General features: G+C 35.4%; 1 protein-coding gene across 1 annotated transcript in view; it reads right to left on the bottom strand.

Annotated features, from left to right (window-relative positions):
* Positions 1 to 5,108: 5,108 nt before the first annotated feature.
* LOC134667029 (uncharacterized) overlaps positions 5,109 to 16,033 on the bottom strand; it is a 32,627-nt gene continuing 21,702 nt past the window's right edge. The window contains exons 4-7 of the mRNA XM_063524334.1: positions 13,385 to 13,502; positions 9,360 to 9,526; positions 8,745 to 8,804; positions 5,109 to 7,948 (exon numbers count right to left, since the gene is read on the bottom strand). Of these exons, the coding sequence (XP_063380404.1) occupies positions 7,872 to 7,948; positions 8,745 to 8,804; positions 9,360 to 9,526; positions 13,385 to 13,502 (422 nt within the window). The 3' untranslated portion in view covers positions 5,109 to 7,871. The remainder of the gene's footprint in view (positions 7,949 to 8,744; positions 8,805 to 9,359; positions 9,527 to 13,384; positions 13,503 to 16,033) is intronic.

The raw sequence follows: 16,033 nt of genomic DNA, 5'->3' as shown, positions 1-16,033 counted from the left end.
GGCTATAAATTTTGCAAATGTCAATATGAAAATAAATAGCCACGAGGGACAATTATTCCGAAACTCATGAATGCTTAACAAATGTAGTATTACAAATATATTAAACATTTTCTACAATGACGGTCAAGCCAATTCGGACGCGCATCCGATATCAAACCGATATTTAAATAATATTGGAATCACATCAGCTGTAATTCGCGCGGGCGTCTCGCTCGCTTTAATACATGAACAGACAAGTCAGGGTGAAGTGAACGCGCCAATGACAGCTAACTCCAATTATTACAAAATTTTCGTTAAACGGTTTTTTTAACAATATCAACGCCCACGACTCTGTTCTCGTACCTATAACTCATTAATCATTAAAGTCACTCTCATACATGATGAAATTTAAGTATTATTATTAACTTTCATTGATGACTTCATTATTACTAGTTATCATAATCCATTTTTTTAATACATTTATTTAGGTAGTCTATGTCCGGATGCATTTCAATAAAATCTCATTCATTCTGCTTTAAGTACCAAAATATATTATTCTTTCCACTTGTTAGTGCATCCTAAACTCGACGTGTTGTATTTTGAAACATTAAACAGAACTATCCACTAAAATAATTTCAATCTAATAGACAATGTAAAGAGAAAGGGCAAAAGCTTTTTGATCTGAACACACGAAACACATTAAAAGTGGACGAAACGGGCCGATTAATACGTATCAATTAACAACGATTCAGTTGAGCCATTAGTGGTTCACCCTTTAATTTTCCATTTAATGTCTTGTTTATTATTGACTTACCCAACGTAACTATCACAATTATGGCTGCAACGTCAAATATGTCATAACAACAAGACATTAAATTTGTCATCCTGCAGCAATGCAGTCTGCAGCATTACTGTTGCAGCATTGCGGTGCAGAATCAATGTTAATGCCTGGATTTTTGATACTTGCATGTTTTGAAATTTGAAGAACAATGTTATACAACACAACACTATCTTAATTTCGTATTTACTCTACAAACACTTCACATGATTTCAATCTTTTGTTAATGACGTCATTGTCCATTTTCACTTACTTAGCAAACACTGTTCAGCTAGAATACTAAAAGCTTGGTTGGATATTTTAAAAAACATCAAACTTTATTATTAACTTTCTTACTTTATGCCTAATTATTCTTTTACTCTTCTTTCCGAGACTTTCTACCAACTCCTTTTCAAGTATTGTACCTAACTTTTGCCAACCACTAGATCGCAAACAACTTTGGTGCATTAAATTAAATTCTATCATAAGCGCGAGTTATCATCCGTGTCCTTCTAAGTTAGGCAGTTAGTTACCAGTGACAGAGCCGTATATCTCAATTTGTTCTGATTTAGAGGACGGCAGAACACTGAAATGCACGCTGTGAATCATACGTGTGTTTCGGTCCAGATTAACTACTCATATCTCGTTCCTTCGATTCAGGTAAATTTTAGATAAATTAAACATTATTCTTACTAAGATATATACTTATTTGAAATCTATGATTACTTTTTCAAATAATACCTAGAGTAACAACAACGATATTCAGCAATAAATAGCGTGAGTGCTACCTATTCTCTTTCTCTTGGATTTTCACACGTCGTGTAGATCTAAATAAATTAAGAAAAACAAATTAGTATCAAAATACTGGGCTGCTAACAGACTGGTCATTAATTTTCCCTTTTAATTTCCCCTAGTCAATAAGGGTTGTTTTGTAACTTGGAAAGAAACTTGTGGAAATAACGCATTCCAGGCGCCAGCTGCTAGCGAAGGGTTAAATTAATTAATAGTATCTCGATTAGAGAAATACTTTGTTATCCTGTTATAGGTTCCCAATTTTTAGGAAGTAAGAAGGTAAATGCAGTGCTCTAGTGCAGAAACGTTTAATTTTCTGTACACTTTTTAGAACAACAACAACGACTTTCAGAGTATGAGAAACAAAAAGGTGCTAGGTACCTGATCGCGAAGAAAATGTGGTAAATATTTATTTTTCCATTTTTGCGTAACTTATCTCGATTCGCTCCAAAAACCCGAGGGTAGTTGGAAAAGATATGCCGTTTCCCAATAACTAAGTCTGGGACATCGAAGGCACATTATAACAGCTTAGGACGACGGCCGCAAATAAATTTCCCACGAGACGCGTATTTTACTACGGCAGGACAGCCGGGACGCTAGATGATCCGAATTATTTTAAAAAGACTCTCTTTTCAGTTTCATGTAGCCGTGCCTATATTTCCCAATGGTAAACGGTAATAATCTCACGCAGGTCGGTAATATTTCGATAGTTAAAATTCGAATGCAACGGTCTGCTACCGTGCTACCTCTTTTTAGAGCCTTCTCTGATTTTGTTGAAATACGTAGTAAAATGTTTTTCTTTTATCTGAAAAAAAAGTAATGAAGTAAGTTATGATTAAGTGTTTAATTCAATATCAAGTAAATGAAAGTAAATTGTCGTTTAAAAATTAAAATCGCTATGTGACGAATAGTTTTTATACCGAGCTGCGGTGAGTCTACTTATGTATTTTTTATTAATAGCTCATTTCCAACCGCCAGAGGGCTTCTTCCTATTATAAAAATTTAAATCTAGAACGTTTCCTCATTGCCGTTGGAAATGTCTGCTATGTCGGATGCATTAATTTGTTTTAAATGAATGTATAAGAAGAAACTTCCTCAAGGAAATGCACTTCCACTCTCTGGTTAGATTTATATTCTAATCTCTATTTTTGCTTTAAAAGCGTTTATGTTTGAGATGTGCTGCGCTAAGAATTAGGTACTTTTGGATGAAAAGCTTTTGTAAGTATGAGTTAAGGTTATGCGTCTTTTCTGTGTACATCACAAAATAAACGGATTTTAAAGCCCAATTTTCTTACTCCTTACCTATAGGCATGACATAAAACTATTAAAACGGATTATATCGCGTATCTTGAATTCATACTACATCCCGACGTTTCGAACCTTTTACAACGATCGTGGTCAACGGGTGACTGAAGAAAAACTACACTATACTGGGCTGTAGTATGAATTCAATATACGCGATATAATCCGTTTTAATAGTTTTATTTCATGAGTAACTATCGCGGCAACCGAAGACAACCTATAAGGTACCTATAAGGTATGTTAAAACTTCCTACTTTTATAAAGTTATAATATCCAAATCATTAACTTTTAATGGCCACAGAAAAAGACTTGTTTTACTATCACGTTTTGATCCTTTATTAGTATAAAAATTTATTTAAGAAAAATGAAAATGTAGAAATAATGCCATCCTCCCCATTGGTAAGTACGTAAACAGCGATTTGCGAGTTAAATGAACTCGTACTTGACCATTTTTTTTATAATTCTTACTATACAATATTTAAAAAAAAAAACCAGATAAATATAAATATGAAAAAAAAAAATGGATCAACTATAATTTTATTTAAAAAAACTGCTGTTGTTTAGCATCGTCGGCTGAATGTGACCGAAGCCTATTTCGAATAGTTCCTATAACTATAACGTTTTAAGTTTAAACCGCGAAAAATTGTTAGGTAACTTACAAAAAATTATGCCACCTTTATTAAACCAGCAAAGTCAACTAGGTATTATTAACCACTTAGATGCGGTCAGCACACATTGACATCGCATTATACACTTTTTCGATAACATAATTACTATACACAATACAGATACTGTAGGTATGTATCTTATTGGTACCGTTTTACAATAAGCGATACACTCAAAAATGCCCCCAAATAAAAAAGCTGCGACTAGAACGCAGGCCCGCATGAAAGCTTTGTCCACGATGACGGCCATTTTTTAAACTAACGTGTTCTGTCCTGTGTTCTATCCAATCTTTTTAAAGGTGTTATTCCTGTCCAATGTCAGTGCGTCTCACTCTCTCGTTAAAGCAAAATGTGAGACGCAATACACATTGGACAAAGAAATTGGATAGGTGGAACCACCCTGAGCGGCGACTGTGGATTGGTTGGTGTACCTGGATAAGCCTTGGTACGTTTTGTTACATTTTTTAGGGTTCCGTACCCAAAGGGTAAAACGGGACCCTATTACTAAGACTTCGCTGTCCGTCCGTCCGTCCGTCCGTCCGTCCGTCTGTCACCAGGCTGTATCTCACGAACCGTGATAGCTAGACAGTTGAAATTTTTACAGATGATGTATTTCTGTTGCCGCTATAACAACAAATACTAAAAACAGAATAAAATAAAGATTTAAATGGGGCTCCCATACAACAAACGTGATTTTTGACCAAAGTTAAGCAACGTCGGGAGGGGTCAGTACTTGGATGGGTGACCGTTTTCTTTTTGCTTTTTTTTGTTTTTTTTTTGCATTATGGTACGGAACCCTTCGTGCGCGAGTCCGACTCGCACTTGCCCGGTTTTTTTAACAAGTTAAGAGTGGCTTGGTATGGTATGGAGGTAGATTACAGGTGTGGGGTATGATATGGGAATTGAAATTCTAACACGTATTTCCATTTCATTACTTTTAAGACCATATAAGAATGATGAAATGCTGGCTGCTGAAAGCTGTCATTTAGTTTGTACGAAAAAAGTTATAATATTACCTGTAGTTACTACAATAGTACTTAATCAAATAAGAAAAACCGGGCAAGTGCGAGTCGGACTCGCGCACGAAGGGTTCCGTACCATAATGCAAAAAAAAAACAAAAAAAAAGCAAAAAGAAAACGGTCACCCATCCAAGTACTGACCCCTCCCGACGTTGCTTAACTTTGGTCAAAAATCACGTTTGTTGTATGGGAGCCCCATTTAAATCTTTATTTTATTCTGTTTTTAGTATTTGTTGTTATAGCGGCAACAGAAATACATCATCTGTGAAAATTTCAACTGTCTAGCTATCACGGTTCGTGAGATACAGCCTGGTGACAGACGGACGGACGGACGGACGGACGGACGGACAGCGAAGTCTTAGTAATAGGGTCCCGTTTTACCCTTTGGGTACGGAACCCTAAAAATCCACCAACTGCATACTTGAATACAGTCCGCTTTGTTAATTTATTACGAATCCTGGCTTAATTTACTGCTTTTAAAGGAATGGATGCGAAATGAAACGAATTCTTAAAGAAATAGTTTTATTCTCGATTCCGACTAGAGCGAAGTACTTAATTAAATTTCATTCGGAATGTTTTCAAATAGTTCGTAATACTGAAGTTACATTTACATATTTTTTTTTATAAATAGCTTATTTTATTGCGTTCATACTTACCGTAAAATTGGGCGACAAAAAATAAAGAAGCCAGATTGACAGGTTGGAAATTATAAAGGATTCTTACTTATCTGTTCGTAGTCGCTTTCCTTTACAAAGCGGAAAAACGCTGGGATCGGCTTCGAGCGTAACGTTACGAAAATGTTGGGAGTTAATTAGCTTTATTCATTCGAGAAGAAATCAAACCAAAAGAAGTGTCACGAAAGAGCCACATAGCCAATTGCATTAAGTATTACAGTAATTTGACAGCGAACTTTGTATCAACTGTAACTTTTAGAGCACCGTACAAAACTTTGTTCACGGTGCTCTTATTTCCCGTATCCCACAAACATTTCACTCATATGAACACGCTCCTAAACTACCGAAATAATGCAAATGTCTCTTTCAAAACCTGGCTCCTTCATGCCACTTTCCCCCTTCATGTATGCAGAGACATATCTAATTTTAGAGAGCTATTAAAGAAGGGTAATCTCATAAGGTGCAGGGGGACAATTTCGACTGCGGGAAATTTCAAATAGTCGAAATATCTTCCATGTTTTACATTATTAATTACTGTGCCCATATATGTCCAGATAGCGAAAAACATCATACGCCAACAACATCTCTTTCGCTATATATATCTAGTTAATAATGTAAAACATGTGAGATATTTCGATTAGTTGAAATTTCGCGCTGTCGAAATTGCCCCCCTGCACCTTACGCTACTATTTATATCTACTGCAAATTCAAATGTTTTAACCCTACAATGCATACAGTTCCATATATGTGCGAATTGCGTCAAGATTCAGGTAGGCAGCGACATCTGTTATACCTTGAAGGTTACTTTACACTCAAGGCTACTATAATAGTTCGGCGTGTTGCCGCTAGGTAGCAGTAAATATCCATGGTGACGGACAATCGATCAAATTTCGGGAGTTGATGCAAAAATCTGTTATGACAAGTTTCGAAGTGCGACAAAAAAATCATTTTAAAGTTAAAGAATAAGAAAAAATATATATTGTGACTGTTAATCTGTATATTACTCAATGGTAAGTTTAATTTTATAGTTTTGCAACGTTTAGATAGCGTCAAGCAATATTTTTCAAACGTTCCCGATATGGCACACCATGCATTGAGGTTAATATTGCTTACACAAAACAAGTAAGGAACGCTTGCACCTGTCAGAGTCTTTATTACGTTGGCGTAAGTTTTAGTTTGGCGTAATCTGTAGGAACGGTTATTTATGGTTTTACGGCACACTCACGTTAAAATATGTATACATTTGAGAACTTCTGTCCAAGGCATAAGGCTCAAAATCGTTAACCTTTGTTTAGAGCTCACAACAGCTGATTAATTAATAATTATGAACAGTTTTTAGACGATGCGAAAGTAAATCCTTACGGAATGCAGATAATGAGCATTATTTATCATTTTTATCAATCCCTTGCAAGTAAAGATGATCGGGATCTGGATGATGGGATATTTGAGTGCCGATAGTGAACTCGTCTTTGAAATAATGCGGGCAATAATAAATCAGGCTTCTGAAGAATTTAGCGACTCAGAAAATAGTTGGTCGTCATGTCCCGAGTTAGTTGAGCTGACGCCAGTTACATATGACTTATTTTTAACTATATCACAACTCCATACATCGGAATCACCTGTCAGAATTTCGGAGTTGGTATCATGTTCAATAATAGGTCACCAATGTGTTCCATGATCATCTGCACGTCCTACACTTTAATTCTGTAAAGTCAACCTACAATACCAGAAGTTTTTGGAATGCTGATGCTGGTAATACATCACCAGTAGAGCTTCAAGCTGGCCTCATCAGGACTAAGTAAAATTACAAAAATCTCGTCAAAAACATGATTCAAGGCCGCTAAATCCACAAAAGTCACTTAAAAGCAATCCACATCCATAAAAAAGGTTGATAGCATTACAAAAAGAAATGGAATATGTAAAAACGAAAATGTGCCATATATTTTTAAATGTATATACTCTATACCTTAATGCATGGTGTTTCACATATGGAACACAGATAAAAAACCTTCTATTTTCCAAAATATGCGTTGTGTATTTTTTTTATTATTTTTCCCTAATAGTAAACACATATATTTATCACATATAATTTTATTTCCATAAACGAAAAAGTCATGCATTGTAGGGTTAAGTACTAGTATATGACATTAATATTATTATCGACGGTTTGAATCGCAACGTATCAGAAATCCGTGGTAAAAATAAATAATAAAACGTATATTTTCTAAATTTACTTACATCGTAAACTCCTAATTTTCTTCGATTGTTGCTTTTTTAGGCAGAAATGTCAATGATATGAGACTTATTACCAACTGTGATTGAAAATATTTGAAAACTGTTTTACAGTATGAGTAGAAATAACATAAGTAATTTAAAAGGGTTGGAAAGTGACTCTGATATCTTTGGATAAATTATTTCTGTCTTGCCTCCTCTCGAACAAGAATCTTTGGCTTATTTACAAAATATTCTTACGAATTTATCTTGACTAAATATATTATTTTACTACAAATATATACACTCTTTATAAGAATTTATGATATCGTCATTAATCTTACAGATTCTTATCTACAACTAATATATTACAGACTTATTTGCTTGGCTTTATTATTTGTAACAAATACATCATGAATTTGGTATTGTTATAAAATGCACAGATATTAGTGAGACCATGACAATCCATCGCGGAGCAACATTAATCCCTGAAACAATAAAAGATTTTTTTTTAGCAGTCATCAAAAAAGTGTAGTATGTATTAGCTTCGCATTAAGACTGAAGTTACTAAGGTTGTAGTTATATACAAGAAAGGCAAGTGCTCGTCTTTATAACGCTTTTTAGGGTTCCGTATCCAAAGGGTAAAACGGGACCCTATTACTAAGACTTCGCTGTCCGTCCGTCCGTCCGTCCGTCCGTCTGTCACCAGGCTGTATCTCACGAACCGTGATAGCTAGACAGTTGAAATTTTCACAGATGATGTATTTCTGTTGCCGCTATAACAACAAATACTAAAAACAGATTAAAATAAAGATTTAAATGGGGCTCCCATACAACAAACGTGATTATTGACCAAAGTTAAGCAACGTCGGGAGTGGTCAGTACTTGGATGGGTGACCGTTTTTTTTGCTTTTTTTTGGGTTTTTTTTTGCATTATGGTACGAAACCCTTCGTGCGCGAGTCCGACTCGCACTTGCCCGGTTTTTTATCTCGACTCGAAGACTCTTCTACCCCCTCCCTGTTCTCCGCTCTCATCCTTTCACTCTCCATCTTTATATTTCACTACGCTAAATTTATATGCCAATTAGTGGCAAGGTCACAAAAGCAGTCCACTACGCACGTCAAAGTTTACGAGTCTACGAATACCTTTTGTCTTCTTCTATACTCTTCTGTGTTCAAATCGTTCGTCGTCCGTTCGTGTAAGTTCGTGTTCGAGGAATTAATACAATATCCACTTATAAATATGTACTACAATAACTGAATAGATATTGATGTTGAACTTACCACTATCCGGTGCAGATGTGTGCATTGAATTTGGTGATTCAGGAGGCGTAACAGGTGGATCTATAAAAACAATATAATATTTTTAATTATAGTAGTATATGTGACTGCTACATAATTAAAGGCATTAAAATAAGAGTGTGGGCAGGCGTGGCTCACTCCGTGATTTCGTTGCGTCGCAACCAGTAGCTACAAGTACATCCGTCCCACACCAATTTTGGTAGCTAGCCATAAGCCGCGCGTGGTGCTTACGCCACCTAGCAGTCATATCTGTCCTAATCGTAACAGACGCGTTTTGTTCCAGAGAGTCTTCTGTACCTAGTACTATTATTTATTCTGTGGTGTGGGTTAATCAAACGAGTTTTTTTATGTCTAATTATGTACAGTTGAATACATTGATTTATCATTACAATGCTTTATTATTGTTATAAGCTATCTGTGATATGTCTAGGAACCGCATATTACGACCGAAATTATTTGTATTGAACTCTAACAAAATTTTGGTGGTAACTGGGGATAAACCCAAAAAAACACGGTGTACATTCACATGAAAATAAAATATTTAACTTTGTTTTTTAGATTCATTTTAACGAAGTTTGAAAATGTATATTATGTTACCTCTATAAAATATATCCCTTTTCCTGCTAAAGTAGTTGGCGAGCGGCACTTGCATGTCGCAGAGAATCTCCACAGTGGGGGGCAATGCGTCGACCCTGACCAGGGCGCTGGTGAGCGCAGTATACCTTCCTTCCAGCAGCTTGATAGTAGTCTTCGCGTTCAAAGGCCTGTGAAGTTACATAACCAATAAATACCGTAACTTCTTTGTACATGACGATCCTTATTAAATAGGTACCTATTTATTTAATATACTAACAAAAACACTCTTAGAATTACAAAAATAAACTTAATCCGGGGACCAGGAGAGTCAACGAATAGGAACAAATTGACTTTTGCAAATTTTATTAGTTCTTGCAATTTCTATTATCTGTTTGTTGAAATTAGATTTGGGATTACTGAGCTGTTTGTAGAAATAAATAAACTTCACAGAAATAGTGAAAATACCGTAAAACATTATAATATTGCCCTTCCAACATAACTTTGCCCACCGTGTCACAGTTCAGTAAAAGCGAAATAACTAAAAAGTAGTTACAGATACATTTTCTTCACTTTCTTCAGAAAGTATAAAAAGGTCATTACAAAAGGGCAATGTTATAGTGTTTTACGGTCATTGTTAAATATCAACTATGTACCTAATACAGGGATGACTGAAACTACGATGCAATGTTTTTACCGAAGTTTAAATTATACAGTTTATTTATTGGTTTAAATAACATTGAAGTCCACGTAGACATGTCATCATGTGATCATGTCTCATATGATTGTGTTCATGCTTACCTACTTATAACTAGCATGAAACTAGTCATAGTGTTAATTATGTTTTATGCAGAATGTAATTTCTGTAACACTAACTCATTCCGTACTTTTCCAAAGTAGTAGAATGGTATTTTTTGGAAAGCAATGAAATAATAGAATAATAGAATATAAGAACACTTTTAGAGGCTGACAGTCACCTTCGAATGTCTCCTGAATGTCATTCCAAATCAATAAAATCATATCATATCAATAAAATGAACCGACGCTGCCTATGTAATATGCCAATACCTAAATACCCGATCGCGTAAGATGGACACTAGCAAGAAAATTTAATCCCCTTGTAACATTATAATAGCCCAAAGATATTAAATTTGTATCCCTTTTGGTCCCTTTGGCCGGGTACGGGAAAATGCCAATGGTAGGAAATCTGGCGCGCCCGGCATCCGCGGTACGCAGGTTCGACTAACTTTCGTTGGGAATCCGAATTATTTAGCCTAAACTGAGTTTGGAATTTATGGACACTTAGTTTGACAGAAACCGCTACCGTAAAAAGTACATATACATATTTTATATTGTCCGTGAGATTGTGTTGTCTAATGTGATAAAATCATATATCAGACGAAGCGAGGTACTTTATCGATTTACATGAATCACTGACGAGGCTATCGAGTGACTCGAGTCACGAGAATGAATTTAGGATAAAATCCCAATCGACAACTTATAATAGAAACTAAACCGTCACAAAATATTTGTAGGAAATAATTGACTCTGGTGGCCGAGTCGTTTCACAAATAATTAAGTTTCTGCCAAAAAAAAAATTGTGTAATTGAATAAATAAAACGTTAAAAGTGTTCTACAACGTGAGTTTGTAACACACTATAACTGACCAGTGAGTCGTGTCACAAGTTTTTTTTTAATGTTTGTATGTTATCATCTTAGTAGCTAAAAATCATATTATTAGTTCCTAAACGGCTCGAATCCCTTCCCTTATGTTTCCACTATAAGGAACGTCCAAGTGAGTATTCCACGTTATTCGACAACGATTTGGAAGTTTGTTGCCCTCGCGTACTGTTTGAATCGATTATGCGAATCGGATTCCCATTGTACTGCATTGGAAAGTTCCCTCTGTATGGAAACTGTTGAATTACAGTAATTTAATAATACCGCACCCATATCCTAACCATGAAGAGAAATGCGACAATGGGATGCAACACAGAGACATAGACAATATTACACATGGAAAGTCATCATCATCATCATTGGCCTTTGCGTCTATTGCAGACGATTTATGGTTTAAGACATTATACCGCCTGGGACGGAATTAAGGGAACCCAGGGATGCACAGCACCTGCATTACGGTTTCACTGTCGTATCCCACAGGAAAGGTGAGCCAATACCTGTGGAGACAAGTCGGCTGCAGGAATCTGCCGCTTATTTCAGGTTGGACCCTACTCGCGCCTTACGGAAACTCCATTCTGGGTTTTATTTTGGAGTATCCTTCTACTAGATGGATTGCAAACCAATGCTAAGAGGACCATCTCCCCTGTGACGAAATAGGTTCTTGCTTCGTATGTACTTAGTCGTCTCATACGATGGCCTTATCCTATGTGTGGGTTGGCAATTCTAAAGCCGGCCACCACGCGGCCATGGAGAGTCGACCGTTCTAACAAATCGCGTTGATCTGTATCTTACATTGTTTTGGTCGAATACCACGACGGTAATCGGTAAGTAATGTGCCTAATGTTTAGGTGAATGAAAGCTAATATCTCCTTTTATCTCGTTACAGCTTAAATAAATAAAATTATCATAGATATAAATACTACGTCCTTTTTTACTTTCGAGAATCAATTAGGTTTTGTATTTTTATTTGTTTCTTTATAATATCACTATCCACTTATCTTCTTAATATCCATTTACAATTACTTACTTAACTTCTAAATGTTACGTAATAAGTTTAGTAACCTTTTGTTAAATGGAGCACGAGAGAAGTTAAATTCCAACGGATTTCTACGAACTATTATAATTAATGTACCTGGTAGAGATGGAAATCTCGGTGCTCGCATAATTAAATTGAGATCTTCTGTGACATTCGATGTTCACATTGCAAGGCAGTGCATGTTGAGGTTACTAAGGCACTGTTAAACATTCAGCGAGTTTTGAAAATAATCGCGTCCAAAATGAGGTCCTCTCCCCTCCAACTTTTCACCGGACGGAATAAAAAAATGTTTACAACGAGAATTATTTTGACCATGGTCAGTTCAAACATTAATTTATTTTTTTCATAAAACCTTACACAGTTTTCTTAAGATACTCATTATCGTGGCAGTATATCTAATTATAATTTAACGACGTAATAAGAATCATATAACTACTTAAGTGTGTAAGATACGCCCTTTTGCTTAGTACGGATTTTTAGTATTTTTGATTTGTTTTTGTCATAATATGAAACTATGGAATCCTTTATTAAGGGTAGTCCAACATGAATTTTTCATCATAATCATAATCTTCGGATCTAACATTAACTAGATATTAAAGAATTCACATATTAACATGTCTGTTAGAAGGAGTCCAGACAAACCATTTCATAAAAAAAAGTGCAAAAATCAGATTACGTATTATTGTATCAACAATCAAATTTTATACTTTACTACTGTCCACAGGAAAGACAAGTTTTGTTTTAAACTGCGCATTACCCCCACACCAAATGACCACAGCCTTACTTCTGGCGGGACTGGTGGTGGGTAAAGCTACACAACGTAACACGAGTACTACACGACTCACGGGTGCTGTCATATAAATTCCTCAAAATTAACATTGCAAACCAACTAGCAGTAAATGTGTCGTGATACCTACTACATCAACTGCATATTATACTAGCCAGCATCCTTGTTACAATGCCTCAATGGTCTATTTTAGATTTAAGCTTGTAAAAATTTAGTTTAATATTTGTATTGTAGTATATGTACTTCTGTATATACTGAATATACTCCCTGTAATGAATTTTTTGCCCAAAATTATTTATTTATTCTGTGCCAAAGGTATTAGTAATAGATCTGAACTTGCTTAGTCTGATTACAGTGACTATAGTCAGAACGTAAAAAGTCTGCAGCGATTTTGATAGCCCACGCAGTGCAAGTGTCATTTTAAACGTCAAACTTGTATGAAATTATGACGTATACATAACACTTACACTGCGTGGGCTATCAAATCCAACTTTTATTGGTGCGAATATAGTTATGAATTTGGTCGTGGCTAAGGATCGTACTTACCTATTTCCTGCTAAGATAACGAGCTCCGGCTTTGGAAACACTCCTTCAGCTGAACAAATGATGTTGAGGTACCCGTCGTCCAGCCTGTCTTGTATCATGTCGAAACGTGTTTCTGGCACTGAAACAAAATGGTAGTAGGAATTATTATATGAGTATACCGTAAAAGTATAAAACTTTGCCCGTTAACATAACTTTGCCCACCACGTCACAGTTCAGTATCAGCGAAATAACTTAGAAGTAGTTACAGATACACTTCACTTCACTTTCTTTACATTCTTCAGAAAGTTTATATCTGTAACTACTTTTTTTTGTTCACTTTCACTTCACTTTCTTTATATTCTTCAGAAAGTTTATATCTGTAACTACTTTTAAGTTATTTCGCTTTTACTAAACTGTGACGCGGTGGGCAAAGTTATGTTAAAGTACAACGTTTTATACTTTTACGGTACTATAAATAAAAGTACCTGTATGAGTAGAAATATATTGTGAGATTATTTAACTTTTTTTTTCTATTTTATTATTTATTATTTACCTACTTATTAGGACTAGCTCGCGTTCACTACAGTTAAAATAAAATTAGTAGGTATATAGGTTAAGGGGCTTTCTCTAAATACTTATCATGAAATGGACAAACTAAACTCTCACGCATGAAATTAACATATTAATCCACCATTATTGGTTTATTTTTGATTTGAATTTAGATTGCATGCCCTTTGATATGGATGTCATTAACTCGCAGTATTCCGATCGAGGCATGCTTTGGGTACCTACATCCAACGGTCTATGATCACGCAAACTGTATTGGATAACATGATGGGTGTGTGAAGAATTAAATATCTAGAAGAGCTTAATATTTTATCGCATTCCTGCAACCGCATCCGCGTAACCCTACCTATAGCATAAGTACGAGTATGTTCCTTTTTGACACAACACGGTAGTTTATCATCATTTATTTAATAACTAGCTTACATTGACAGGTATAACAAACATGTAAGTTATAGTTATAGGTTACTATACTATACTGTTTTAACTTAAATAAATTTATCAAGACAAGAATTATCACCTATGAAAGATCACGGGATATAAACTCGACACTCGTATTTATTAGTTTTTCTGTTTATTAAATAGCTCGGCTCCAATAATTTTATGTAATAATTGAAAATACTAAACCAATTTTACCGAACCGGTACTGTAAAGTTACCTATAGTTTGTGTTAAAATTCGCTGTCAAGAACGTTTTCGTAGCGCTACGCTCTCGTAGCTAATCCCAGCGTCTTCCCGCTTTGTAGAGGAAGGCGATTACGAACAGAGAAAATTGAAACTCATCCACGAATCGCTATTTTTTATACGTTTTCTTGCCGTTTTTTGCGTAATGGTAGGGAACCCTTTTTATTTTACTATATGCTTTTAAAACCCTTGTTTTTCAAAAAAAAAGGTCCGTTTGTATGATTCACATATACAAGATTTAACAAAAATTCGGATCCCCACCAGTTTTATTACATCCTGTATGGGAGTTTCCATTCGCTTTACCTCATTGTCGATGGTTTTAAATATTGATGGATTTTATCGTATGCAAGATGGCAATTTGTATTCCATTAGTTTAGCCTGATGCTTTAGTTTTACTTCGCCGTTTTATGATCATAGCCTAGATTAATTTGGACTTGTTTACTTAGTGTTCCAAAAAGTATCCAATATTTAGTTTGCTCAATTATTTTGTTTGAAGTTTGTTCCATTTTCTATTAATGGGGCATTAGTTAAGCATTAAAGCCAAAATTGGTGTATTGGTTTAGTTTGTCGCCTGAATGTTGGCTTGGTATATTATTATAGCGCGATGCCCAGCCTTGTGAATAAATTTCACGCTTTTAAATTGAATAATAACAATAGGTAGGTATTAGGGCAGGTAATTACGTTTATGAACAATGCTTATAAGATGTCACGGCGATACGATACCGATCTCTCAGCATCAAAAACGACGTTTTTTGGTTGAAGAAATGTAACTTGATACTGACAGATCGATGTCGTATCGCTGTAACATATTATAAGCATTGTTCGAATACGGCCGTATGTCTTTAGTAATGCAATTTTGTTTGAAGCTCAATAATAGGTTTACATACTTTGCACCACAGAAAAAAATTAAGAGGTTAGTAATATTAAAAAAACTGGTCAAGTGCGAGTCGGACTCGCGTTTCAAGGGTTCCGTACATCACACAATTTAAAAAAAAAATTTTTGTACGTGTAACGTGACGTGAGTGAAACGCCTTGAAAAACCCGAATGAGTCAATCAAGATTTCAACACATGTAACATGAAGTTTTCTGGCGTGGTGGCTTATATCTCTGCAAATATGCAAAGTAGCTTCTAGATAGGAAATTAAATGCCGAACAATAGTACAATATACATATCAGTCATATCATCGGTAAAGCGTATAAAATGTACGGTTTTATCATGCGTCTCGGTACGGATTTTAAACAACCCTCAACTTACCTCTATTTATATAAGTCGCTGGTTAGGTCACAAATAGAATATGCCGTGTCAATATGGAATCCTTTCTATGATAAGTACAAAAGCTCAATAGAGACTGTTCAAAAGAAATTCTTGCGTGCCATGCATTTCCGATGTTGCCGATCGCGATTAAGTTACCAACAGCTTCTT

This window comes from Cydia fagiglandana, chromosome 8 (assembly GCF_963556715.1).
Source record: "Cydia fagiglandana chromosome 8, ilCydFagi1.1, whole genome shotgun sequence".
Taxonomy (NCBI): Eukaryota; Metazoa; Arthropoda; class Insecta; order Lepidoptera; family Tortricidae; genus Cydia; species Cydia fagiglandana.
This window is presented reverse-complemented; position numbering and strand designations above follow the sequence as displayed.